Source organism: Rhyacophila brunnea, unplaced genomic scaffold (genome assembly GCF_057557595.1).
Source record: "Rhyacophila brunnea isolate RB1 unplaced genomic scaffold, BYU_Rbru_1.0 scaffold_9, whole genome shotgun sequence".
NCBI lineage: Eukaryota > Metazoa > Arthropoda > Insecta > Trichoptera > Rhyacophilidae > Rhyacophila > Rhyacophila brunnea.
Genome location: NW_028233361.1, coordinates 13,821,947 through 13,835,072, shown reverse-complemented (window position 1 = coordinate 13,835,072; position 13,126 = coordinate 13,821,947). Strand labels below are relative to the sequence as shown.

At 34.0% G+C, this 13,126-nt stretch overlaps 1 protein-coding gene across 2 annotated transcripts; it reads right to left on the bottom strand.

The window, feature by feature from the left end:
* Nucleotides 1–1,435: 1,435 nt before the first annotated feature.
* LOC147063285 (lipase 3-like) lies at nt 1,436–11,619 on the bottom strand. 2 transcript variants are annotated; one of them, XM_085959894.1, is made up of 6 exons: nt 11,538–11,619; nt 5,696–5,796; nt 4,533–4,728; nt 3,481–3,842; nt 2,528–2,686; nt 1,436–1,988 (listed from the first exon to the last, which is right to left on the bottom strand). In XM_085959894.1, exons 1-6 carry the CDS (start codon nt 11,545–11,547, stop codon nt 1,611–1,613), a joined length of 1,206 nt encoding a protein of 401 aa, XP_085816020.1. In that variant the 5' UTR covers nt 11,548–11,619; the 3' UTR covers nt 1,436–1,610. The 2 variants fall into 2 exon arrangements, with proteins under 2 accessions (XP_085816020.1, XP_085816019.1); XM_085959893.1 differs by lacking the exon at nt 11,538–11,619 and having other exon boundaries at nt 5,696–5,992.
* Nucleotides 11,620–13,126: the final 1,507 nt, after the last annotated feature.

Genomic DNA, 13,126 nt, shown 5'->3' with positions numbered 1-13,126 from the left:
TTACACGACTGGTCCTACTTTTCGCCCCTCCCGTTGTCTATGGATGACCTGTCATTCTCTATAGAGTGCTCATACTGACGCGTCTGTCGTATTCACTTGTCGGAGTATTCTTAGTTTCAGATTTCTTTCAGATTATTTGAACTTATCTTGGAGACCTTGAAGTTCATCTGATTTAGTGGTTATGTGTTATTAATAATTGGAAGTGACAATAAAAGTAAGTAAACTTCTTCTGTATATAATAATATCATAATACACTAGGACGTTTGTCAATGTGACGGTCGATTCTAAACGACAATAACTAATAACTTATTTATACTCTTGAGTCATTATAGAATACCAAACTCTGCTTGCAAGTACGTTATCAATAAATAGTATGGCAGTGGACCACTCGTCGCTTGTGCAAAAAGTTATGCTCAGGCTATATTAATCTAAAGATGGCGGTGGCCTAGGCATTCAAGGGCCAATTGCCGACTAACTGATATCTCTTTCTTCCAGACGCGAGGGTAGAAGTAAATGTACTTATTTCGTATTTTCCACACCCGGGATTGGAACCTGGGACTCGTGACACTATAAGCCGATATGCTAGTCGCTGGATGTTCTATATACCACCAAAATTGAACTTTAATTAAATATAGAAACCTCTGATCTAAAATGATTCATTTTAATAATATCGTAATACCTCCAATGTCACGTCTTGATGATGACGAGCCTCCCAATACCTGTTATTTACATAAATCAAGTTATTCAGAGACTTTCATTTTTGTGTTTATCAAGCAGTTTTTTGTTTTTCTTACAATATCATATCATATAAGAGGTTTCAACGGCTCAATTATGTAACTGTCACATATTTTTCTGAGTCTAATTTTTTTGTGTTTTATTTTTTAGTATTTTACATAGGTATAATATATAACGTAAATATATATAGATGAAATAGGTTATCATGTTATTTGAATAAACAATGATCTTATTTGGAGGCTCACTTATCTAAACCATAGTATATTAGTCTATGATCTAAACTAAACTTAATAGGCTCCTTATAAACAATTTCTTCATAATGATGACAGGAACTCTCTTCTATACTGTTGGGTCATTCTTCCAACCACTCTTCTAAAACATCATATTATTACTCTGCGGTTACGATTGAATAAAGTAAACAATATTGTATTACAATGTTTTCTCAATTCAATTAGAATCTTTACTGTCGAATCACATAGCAAGCTGTTTGTTTATGTCCAATGAAATGATCGATGCAAGTATTTATATTATACCTTCCCAACCCAATTATTTTCTAGGAAATAATGTTATTTTGTCTCAGAAGAACATTGGTGTATCATCACTCAACACCTTTCATAGTCGATTGTCTGTCTATGTCTAGAATTTTAAGGTTTTCAGCTCAACCATATACAAATTTTACAATTAAATGAAAGATATTATTATATTATTATAGTCGTTGAATATTTTTATTTCAATCAAGTAAAGTAAATTCAATCAAAACATATATGGGAATTGTTACAATTCAAATAAATTTCATCATTATTGACAAAGTCGTCATCACTCCTTATTTTAGCCAGTCATATACTTTCTCTTAGCGTGGTTTATTACAGTATTGTTTAATATGCATGCAATAAGCCTACAAGCCTATCGTAAACGAAAGCCTTCACGTCAATGCCAAACATGAAGTCCAGGTGGTTAAATGTGGCGTGCGGAACGCGGAACTTTCCGATGGGATTGCTAAGTTCGTTGTACAGTTGAGTTATGTCAACCGGTTCGGCCAGCCAATCGTTGTCGGCGTAATGGAGAGCGACCGGCACCGTGACATCCTTCAGGTTGTACTTGGGAGGATTGATTGAACCGTATTCGGCGAGGTTTCCGATTATATTGAAATCGTACTTCCTGAATTTTCCGGACATGTGCTCTTGGCCGTAGTGTACGACTTGTTTACTGGAAATACCGGCAGGTGTATGTCCCATCAAAACGGGCAGCATGGTCTGAAAAAAGTACATCGATAAATTAGACATCATCTGAATGATCTGAAATCTTGGATTCTTATGCTGTATAAGACTTCTACTACTACTACTCCAGCATTGGGGCATAGGGTAAGAACAAGTTCGCGTCTCCCGCCATGTCAAACCTGCAGCGCATAGGTCGGTTTTGTAGCACTGCTGCAGGGTGTGGGAAGGCCGGGCATGGCGACGGAACCCTTGAGACTGTGCGGCATCCAGAACACATGTCCCAGCCGCGTGATGCATCTATTCGTGATTACCTCAATCACCGAGGGCTATCGTGTCCGCTCACGTACTCGAGTATTTACAATGTGGTCGTATCGGTGTACCCTAAGATTCAGCGGAGACATTGATTCTCAAAACTCAAAAGCCAAGACCTTTGAAGCTTTGTAAGATAGTAATTTATTAAGTTAGATATTTGTAAGAGAGGCTGTGAGACATGGCATAAGACTTCTAGTCAATAATTATTGTAATATCTCTGTGTCACAAGCCAATGCTTATAATGCTTATAATATAATATTTACCGTGTTCAATTGATCTGGACTGTAGCCGCAAAACAGGAACATGATGTTTGTGCAGAGCGGTTGGAAGAATGATCCGTCACTGCAGAGGAGGGTTCCTGCCATGGTCATGAGATCATTGCTCGGTAAAAACTCATGAACTCCAATCAGAGATGTAAGAGCCTGCAACGGACATGAGTTTATTTAGAAAACATAATAAAACCTTTAATATCCGGACTAATTGAGGATAAATGTAGAATGATCATTAATTTGGATAATCAATAATATTTACTTATTTAACAAATAATTTTTTCATAACATTGTTTGAAAATTTCAGCATTTATTTATACCATTTTACGATGATTATAATATAATAATCCGTATAACCAAGATTATCATAATAAATTCCAGTGGTGTACAGTAGAGGAAGACTTTTGAGATCGGACATAAATAGTGCGCACTTTGTTAGTCACATTCATTTATTTTCATTGATCTTTGAATACAAATTGCAAATGGCGTTGTTTGGTTTTTAAAATTGAATTAAACCCTCATTTGGTAAAGCTCATTGGCGTAAATCCAGTGTATGCAGGTTTTTCAAAGATTTTTTCTAGTAGATATATTTCTGAAGTGTTTTCAAATTATGTATATTATGGTTCGGTTAGGCAGGGTTTGATTGAATTTTAAAAACTAACCAACACAATATAAGATTTGCATTCTAAGTTCAATGAAATTGAAATATAAGTATGACCAACCAAGTGTTCACTATTTATGTTGTATTCCCACAGCCTACCTCTACTCTCTGCCACTGTGTAGTCGTGTTTCTTCCATGACTTGATTTATAAAACAATGTCATAAGCTGATGAAAAAATTTAATTCAAATTAAGCATAACTTCATCCAAAAACAGTTTTTAATCTGGAACACATGTCTCATATGGCTACTCATACATTTTTAATACATTGCAATGAATTATAGTTACCTCTATGGTGTCGGACATGGGTGCCAGTAGTCTTACAAGAGGGCTTCTGAGGTTTCCCATGTATGCGATGGGTGCCAGGGCGTGCATGGATCTAATTTTGTCATTGTATTCAGGCCTGGACGATGCCATTACGAAGAATGACGTTGTACCTTGCGAGTGGCCGACGTAATGCAGAGCCTTCTCTCCTGTCGTTTGCAACACAAAATCGATCATTGCGGGAAGGTCATAGAAGCCGATTTCATTCCAGCTGAATTTCCAGAACTGAGATTTGCTCGGGTCTAATGAACGATGCTTCCGGGAGTAAAAGTTTCCACGAGCGTTTCCCATCCAAACGTCGAATCCTGCATCAGCCAGGACATATCCTAAAAAAATTAAAAGATTTATTATTATTTGTCCAACAATGTAATTTTATGAAACAATAATTGATGTAACATTTACAACATGTTCCCGACTCAATATTGATTATTTAGAAATTTGTGTGCATTATTATGAAAATACACGTAGTAGTACTACAATGCGCAAACAACGGGCAATAATTGGATAATATAAATAGTGACTTTACAATTGTTTTGAATATATCATTTAACAATTTCACACCCCTTGTCAGATATCAGTTTCATCTCTAAAAAAATTGGCGTAATGTTTGTAATCTAGACACACTTAGGAATATTAGCAAATGGTTCACGGAAGATTGACTAGTGTAAAAAAATCATCATTCCAGTAGTGTTCCAACAAATTGTAGATGCAATTGTTAGTTGAGTGTAAAAGGTTATAAAATAAGAGACAAATTATTTTTAATTTAACTCTCAATAAGTTGATTCTGTCACAAGCTGTATGGCATGTTGCACAATCTTGTAGGAATCACATATCGTCCGGATCAAAATAATCCAATTCATGCCAGAAAAAATCAGTAATCATGTTTCTGAAGTGTTGTCCATTGACCGTAACTGCACTTGATAAGTGGATAGGTGGAGTAAGTAGATATCTATACTAAAATAGATTTTAGAAACGTGTATCTGTCAAGCCTTTATTTGTTCGAATATATTATTTACCTAGTCCCTTTCCTGGTCCCATATTAATCCAATCTGCAGACGAACTCAGAATACCGTGCATCAGGAATACAGGAATTTTTCCAGGACCTCGATTATTTTTTCCGCTGGGAATTCGGTGAAGTCGAAGAACATATCCATCTTCTGTTTCAATGGCGAAGGACTGAATCGGATATCCGTATTTTGTCACTAGTCCAACCTAATAAATGAAAGACGTCATCATGTTATGTTTATATTCCTTGAAATCAATATTGAATCATGTGAAACATATAAATAAATAATTATAACAGTTTGTTAACAAAATTTTAATGATCAATTTCACCATAGTATAATAATGGTACAGTTTACGGTAGGTACGTTTTTTTGAGAAGCAGGCGTTTTAATTTTGATAAATTTCATTTTTATTGAACTGCTCAATTGAGTACAACAGTTTTACTCAAATGTTATAAGTCGGTGAGTTTTATAATCTTCTTTTTTACATTGGCTCTACAAGTCAATGTGTTTCTTAACCGCATCACAAAAAGGTATTTTTAAGAAGCTTTTTTAGAAGAAATTTATTTTAATCGCCGTGATCAACATATTAGATCCATACTCTGGGTCTAAATATACATTGATTTATAAGCGAACACTTTACCACTAGTCCATTGCCGGGGTCTTATAATCATGAGTACATTTAAAGAGGCGATTTTTATACAAAAAGAAATGTGTGATTTGATATAGAATTAATTATTTTTCACTTTGAAATTCCAAATTGAGGCCTCTTACATATTATTGTTGACTGGTCTCCGGCAATCAATGTTGAAACAACCATTTGTGTAAATGCTGTCGTTGACAACCATGTTTGATAGTACATAAGTACAAGGTCTTTTAATATCAATGGCGGATGATTATAATTAAGACTTAAGCACATATTATAAAATTAATGAAAACAATTCACGATCAACAAAATGCAATCATTTTCGATTTTATAAATCCTTTGTAACGTAATAAGTGAAAGTAATTTTTCTTTTTAACACAAGCATTTTACATTTCTCCATATTGCCATTGTATGTGGATGGGTGCGATTGGCTTATAAGTCATTTGGGCCATTAACTACAAATATTTTGAAGAAACAGTCCTATGCTGCAAGTTAATAGCGGTATGTAATGCTATTATGATTATCTTACCACATCCAGCAGAGCATCTTCGATGATGGATTTAGGGATGGTGCTCGTATCCTCAAGGCTTGCGATGTATGCTTCTCCATTAGGAGAATTCCCTCCATGCACTATTGATGCAATAGACAAGAGGGATAAAACAATAAAGTACTTCATCGTGTTTTTTTTACTTATTAAACTACACACAATATAAATGTTCTCACTAAATGATGAATGAATAAAATGATTCCGTTATTTAAATAGAAAATATTGATTATTATCTTGCACTTAATGCAGTGTTTGTTATGGGACGGTCCGCGGACAGGTAACAGGTGATGGAAAAAAAGTATAAGTGTAAATATATAGTAAGTCATAAGAAAAACGAAACATTGTACCCAGATAAGATATTCACAGACAACAAAAAGGTTTATTTTAGAAATGAAATTAAGTTTATGGCCTTTTCTATGTACACAATATGTACAGCTACACTTCTTTTTTTTCTTTTTTTTAATATATATTTAAATGAAAAATTACTTCTTTTTTGGTGTTTGGGTTGTCACCATGTTTTTTATTACCTTTATTTCCTGGATGTTTCGGCCTCGTTGAATCAAATTGTATATTTTTTACTCTACTACACTTCTTCTAGTGACTAGGGTGTGGAAAAAAACATACATGGAAATATCGATTTTCAAATACATATTGGTATGTGTATTTATTTTACTTTTATGGGTTGGTAATAATAAATTATTATTCAATTTTCAGAAAGTTTGAATCTACGTATGTGTAAAAACACAATCATATTTTCTGATTATTTTAAGTTTGTGCAATACACTGCGAAAATGTGTCCACTTGAATGTCCACAACTAATAACTTATATAGTGGACATACCTACGTTTTAAAAGATTGTTAATACGAAATCATTAAATTGATTAGTAATTAAATATAAATCGTATCAAGTCATATTACTTATAAGTTCAAATTTCGCTATTGCAGTCAATACAGAGAATTTGTGTAAAACACACGTGTTTTATGAGGGAATGAAAGTGACGTGCAATACAAAGAGGCATATATCAATTCATTATAATAAAGGAGTTATGAAGTTTTCACGGATTGAGAATCGTTGCTAAAATCCAACAATAATTTTAAAGTCTAAAGAAATTAATAATTGATATTATTAAATGCACTGACCCTCGTAGCTAACTGAAAGTTTTGGTATCTAGCGGTCGAGCCATGTACACATGTTTTTGGGTTATCTGTTAATAATCTTTTATCTACCATCTTTACAATGATGTTGATAAGTACTTACACACCCAGTGCAAATAATTTTTTGTTTTTGCAACAGATCAACTGATTACAATATAACATGCATTCATTGATTCCTAACAGATCTATTGCCTCTTATTACTATTATTATTATTATAAGCAGTGGTGTAGGATGTTTGTGACATTTTTAAAATCATTCCCATTGTATACTGAGTATAAAAACTGTGGTGATAACTACCTGTTGAATGAGACAAACAATTGAGCCCATATCCGGAAGACGAGCGTTATCGTGATAACGCTGTTTTTTGGTAAATCGGTTTAAATTACGCGGTATACACTAATGCATGTACTCACCAAATATTACTTTCATATTCTAACAAGAGGTGGCAGTAGACAGTCTAAACTGACCACATGTTGCACGCTGTTTATCCGTAACTGAAATGTTTAACTGCCAATATCTCTAAACGCCGTTTTCAGGATAACGCTCGTTTTCCGGATATGGCCTCAATTATTCATAGCTCAGGCGATAATCAATCTCTCATAGCATTGTCCAAACAGCTGGGTTTTGATGGTAAGGCGTTCCTCTGACACTACTTGTTTCATCAAATCGTCCATCAGCTAGGAATATCATGTACTCTAGTATATAGTATATTAGTCTATGATGTACTCCTTCATTTTTCAATGCCCGTTGGACTGCAATTAGTTTGTCAACAATGTTTCACAGGTTCTTTTATAGTTGTTATATAGATAATGATGGTTTTCTTCCATATTCGGTCAGCAGACAACTTTTCAAGTCGGTATATAAGTTTTTTCTCAAACCTACGCCACTGGCTTACACTTCTAGTTAGTCATAGACAGTTAACCTATAACAATGCCTGTTGGAGAGAGGTAAACTGTTATAACGAAAGACAAGAATAAGAATACTCACTTTGAGAGCGATCAATGTATTATAATTTTACTGCAGTATACAGAAACATCAAGCAGCACACAGCGATTGATTCCATCATATTTCTTGTAAATTATGATCAGTTTATTTTAAATAATATTTTTTTATAGTGAGGCACCATTAGCAAGGCGTCAATCCACCAACTAATCAATGCGCTCCCCAGAAAGATGATGTGTTGTGTATTTTGTTTTTGAAATTTTATTCTATCATCTGAGGATAATATTAATTTACCTTGTTTAATTAGAACCAGTTCAGTTCTTTTTCATTTTAATTGTCATGTTGTTAATGTTATGAATTCTGATTGATTATGTACACAATATTTTGTTTTTAAAGAAGTAAATAATCTTTTATATTAATTTCTCGAATGACCTGTATTTGGTGCTAATAACATACAAATATTAGTTACAATTACAGACTCAATTAGTTTAAAGGTGGCACTAGTTTCTCACATTGTCATTTTATTATTACTATACACACGGCTTTTTTTGTAATGTAACATGGTGGAACGGCGTTCCAGCACCTTTTTTCACGGTATTTTTAATGTTTCAAAAGAAATTAGACGGAACAATGTTCGCGCTTACATAGTACAAGTTAATTTTCCTGAATCATCTCACATGAAAAGACATATCCTGAAAAACTATCGCGTTTGATATATGCATTGAATTCTATTACCATTTCTTCAAGTGAATGTGAACGCGAATTTTCGCAAATAAATCTAATTATTACCCCAATAAGAGCTTCGTTGAAGACCAAAACGATTTCAGCAATTTTGTTCATCAAACTCGTTGGACCACCTTTGACACTTTTCGATCCTTCAAAATGTTGATTGGTGGTTACTCAGCAGAAGACATTCGGCCTTAGACTCTGTCACTAAGAAAAGGAATCGAGACGATTTGTCAGACGAGAATTGGACTGAACTTTGGAAATCACCATGGCCCCGACAAAGGGGGGATTGACAGGGCACTAGCCTGGGGGATCGACCAGATAAGTGAGAAAAATGCACATCACAAATTTTCTCTAATCGCAAAAAAAAATCACCTGCGGCGCTAATTTCCTTCACGCTTATTAACATTTTGAAATATTTTGTTGTATAATTGCATTTTTTGATTGATATTTATTGATACACTGAATACCTTTAATTTTACCTCGAACACCATTTGAAAAACGCTACTATAGAGCGTCACACTACCTTTTTTTTTTTTTAAAAAAGCCCTGACTATACATACATCTAAGTAGGCAATATTTAATTATGTTCAGAAAAAGTTGAATAACCGCTTTGTATCGAGTCTTCGCCACTGATCTATAAGTAGCTTGTTCAATTTCAAAGATCACATTTGGCAAAATGATTCTATCAATAATGATAATTTTCTACTTTATCGACAGACAAGATTACCTACCTACGTTAAATTTGATGATCATCTGATGAACGCTTTTAAAAAATCTAGCTTTAAAACTACTTTAAATATTCAAGTGAATGATAGAATCTGATTTAGACAGATCTATTATCTTCATTTAATTTTATTTATTTATTATTCAGGACGAATATACACAAAATTATTAAGAATGTGGCGTTCTTAATTGAATATTGAATCCCACTCAGTTCAACATTTTTTCCAATGGGTATAATATAAACACACGCACGTTCTTGCTTGATGGTTTTACGCTCATTCCAACATGTCTCAACGTGTGTACCATCTGGCTCGATGGTTTTTTGTTCGATATCGAGCAAATTGCACGATCCGAAAAAGATTGAAGGTCCGTTATTCTTGCTCGATGCAGTTTGAGTGAGGGAGTGAGGATGTACCGGCAAGGCTCGTGTGGCCTCGCTCTCACTCGTGGTCGAAGACGTGGCGGTGCGACGGTGTCCTCACAGCGTCTTGTGTCGAGTTGCTCGACTGTGTGGACGCAAAGACGAGCATGCTTCCAAGTCAACATGCTCGATTGAGCAAAACCGTTGAGCAAGAACATACGTGGGTACTAGGCTTAAGGGGGACTGAAAAGAAATCTATTATATTTCATAGAACAGCATGAAAGTTTTTTTTTTTTTTTTTTAAATAATTACATATTATTTACAACATGTCCCATCCCTTGCAACTTTTTTATTCCCCTTTTCAGAGGAAGAGCGTCTGCGCGCTGGAGCGACCAAGTGAAAGAGCTGACTGGAGGCACCATCCATTCTGCCCTGAGAGAAGCGGAAGATCGAGAAGGATGGAAAGTCTTGGTCGCTTAAAGGATGGCGAAATTCAAATGTGGTCACGATCCTCAGCCATGAGTGCATGACAAAGAAGAGATGTTTAAATCTAAGTGTTATCATTTATTGACCATTCGTCAGAAAACGAAATTCAACTATAACTACATGCATTTTCATAATTTTAGAGACTTGATTGTAATAAAAAGATTTAGTAAGTGGAAACAAACATTCTTTTTTCAAGACAGGATTACTGAAAGCAAGCAAGTCGACATCAAACATTAATGTCACTCAACAACGGGTATGTCTGGATATATCATCCGAAGACAAATAAACAGGATTTTCTTTGTGGTTTTATATAATGAACTTTCGGCTTTAATGAACACCCCCTCACCCGCATCAGTCCGTTATATTGAGGTTCTACTGTATTTTTTTCAAATTTTGAATCCAAATTCAAAATGATGTCATCCACATTGATCTCATGTGTTCCATAGTCTTGCATAGATAATAATCCGATGAAGCGATATCTGGGGAATGTGGAGGGTGTGATTGAACCTATCAGTTGAAGTCCAGAAATTTTCCACAAGTAATTCTTCAGTGTGAGACCGCACACGTGACAACGAAATTCATACCCCATTCTGATTAATTAAGGTTATATTTCTAAGGTTTTTCCTAGTTATGTAGATCTATTATCATTTTAGAAATCAATATTTGCAATTTGGTATAATTTTTATCACTAGGTATCTATTGAATTTAACATGAAAATAATCACGGCATCAAAAAATCAATTTTCTAAATAAATGTTATTTTAAAAAATAATATGATTCCTAAAAAAGCCAAAAAAAACGACTATTTGTCACCTAATTATATTGTCTGTCCCCTGGGTTTTGAGACGTTTGAACCCTGGGGAGCAACTGCTTTGAAGATGGTGCTTGAGATCGGTAATCGCTTGACTGATAAAACAAGTAACAATGTTACAATGTTATTTTGATGTTTTTTTTGTATGAATCATCTAGATTCTGGCCAATAAAAAACCATTTTTATTCAAATGAACCTCCTGACAAATTAACTTGATATACAGAACTGATTTTGAAGAACAGTGTGTTGAATTGTTCACATTTTTTTGATACAAATATATTACTTTATTAAAAGTTTACACATAGCCAGTTTTGAACACTACATATAACTAATAAATAATCTTAAATACCTTATATTAATAAGTAAATAAATAAATTATGGAATCAATAACACAATAGTTAAAAGTGATAGCAATTTCTACTATTTTAGGGGGGTCAGGGATTCCCAAATTTAAAGCATTTTAATTCAATAATATTTTATCATTAAGTTTTCTCAGAACTACGCATTTTTTTTGGCAAATTACTGATAAGATCCAAAAATAGATCGATCAAGATAATGACATGGAAGATATTCTAAGATCGAGTGGTATTATAATATTTAAACAGATTGTTGATTACCTTTGATCATGTTTTCTTTCGTCAAATCCTGGTCAAACAGAGATAACGTTTTGTTACATTGAACGCAATTTATTTTAAAAATATATTTACATAATCCCCATAGTTACCTGTGTGACCCTTTAATTGTTTTGAAAAAAATGTCATTCATAAATGCACAACATTACTTATTTACCGAGTCTATGGCCGCTCCTTAGTTGGATCATAAAGATACCACGTAGCGTTTCCAAGAATCCTTGTGGCTCGCCTGTTTTTTTATGGGTCTTCCCAGATCATGGGAGCATCCCGTAGCCCTGCAGTATAGTCTTTGTATCAAAAATATTGAATCTTCTTCCAAATGGACCCTTCTGTGATTTCCCTATAAAAATAATTGCTGAAATACCTAGTATCCACTACAGGCATCTGTTCTCGAAACTAAAGAAAGGTACCATGATTCGCTTCCATAAAGCAGCACCATCAAAATGCAAGCATTAAACAGGCGGTATTTGGTTTTGACCAAGTATAATTGTGAGCCCCAAACATTCTGCATCAATTTTAATGTTACTCCAGCCATTCCCATTTCGATAACAAGCGCTCTCTGCAAAATGCCATCTATTGTGATGTGCACCCCCAGGTATACCGGATAACCTGGAGAGATTAATGGTTTTGGGTAGCCTCCAGAGAAGGAGAAGCAGAGAAAGTGCGTATATATAAATATGTATGCTAGAAAAAAAAAATCAAGGTCTTCTGATATAGAGAACACGCACGTAAAGCATAAAGATATTAGCATTTTGCTTGATTTTATAGAGCATGTCAAACTTTCAAATTGCAATTACTCCATAACATGATTTCGAGATATGCCAACTTTCGGCAGTAACCCCACAATATATTCTTTTTTACACTACAACAGGTAATGAGGCCCAATGACAGAAGTGTAGTTAGTAATTAAAGTGAAACAATCGCCAACACCCAGGCTTTGAGAAAATCATATAAATATATTGTGACCTCACCGGGAATCAAACCCGTAGCCCCTGGATGAAAGGCCCGCGCCTTACACACTGGACTACGAGGGCCACCTGCTCTTCAATGACTTAGTCTTTGGTGTAACTACAACCTATACTGTGTATCTATGTATTTGTATCTCATAAATATTCCAAACCTCTATATTATTATGTAGGTACTGTACTATAATCATTTCTTAAAATAAATACCTACATTTTTCTTCGTTTCCAAAAACATTTATTACCTATTTGTATTCACTCTGATCAGGTTATAATTTTCTTGGGTGGATCATAAGATCGTTGCATTAAAAGGAGACATTTTCTAAATACATTAATAAATTAAGATTAAAACAGCTATTTTTAATATTTGAAAGTTTTATTGATTACAGAATGACGAAATATTAATTTGGCAATTTTTTATAACACCATGACAAAAAAATTACAAACGTAATGACTAAAAATAATAATACAGTAAAAGTGAAATTTAAAAATTTTGGATATACGTACCTAAGTATGTGAAAATTTGTGCATTTACAGAATTTTGTATTATATTAAGTATTATATATACTTAACAATAATTATTCACAAATTTCATTCAAAGAGTATTAAAAT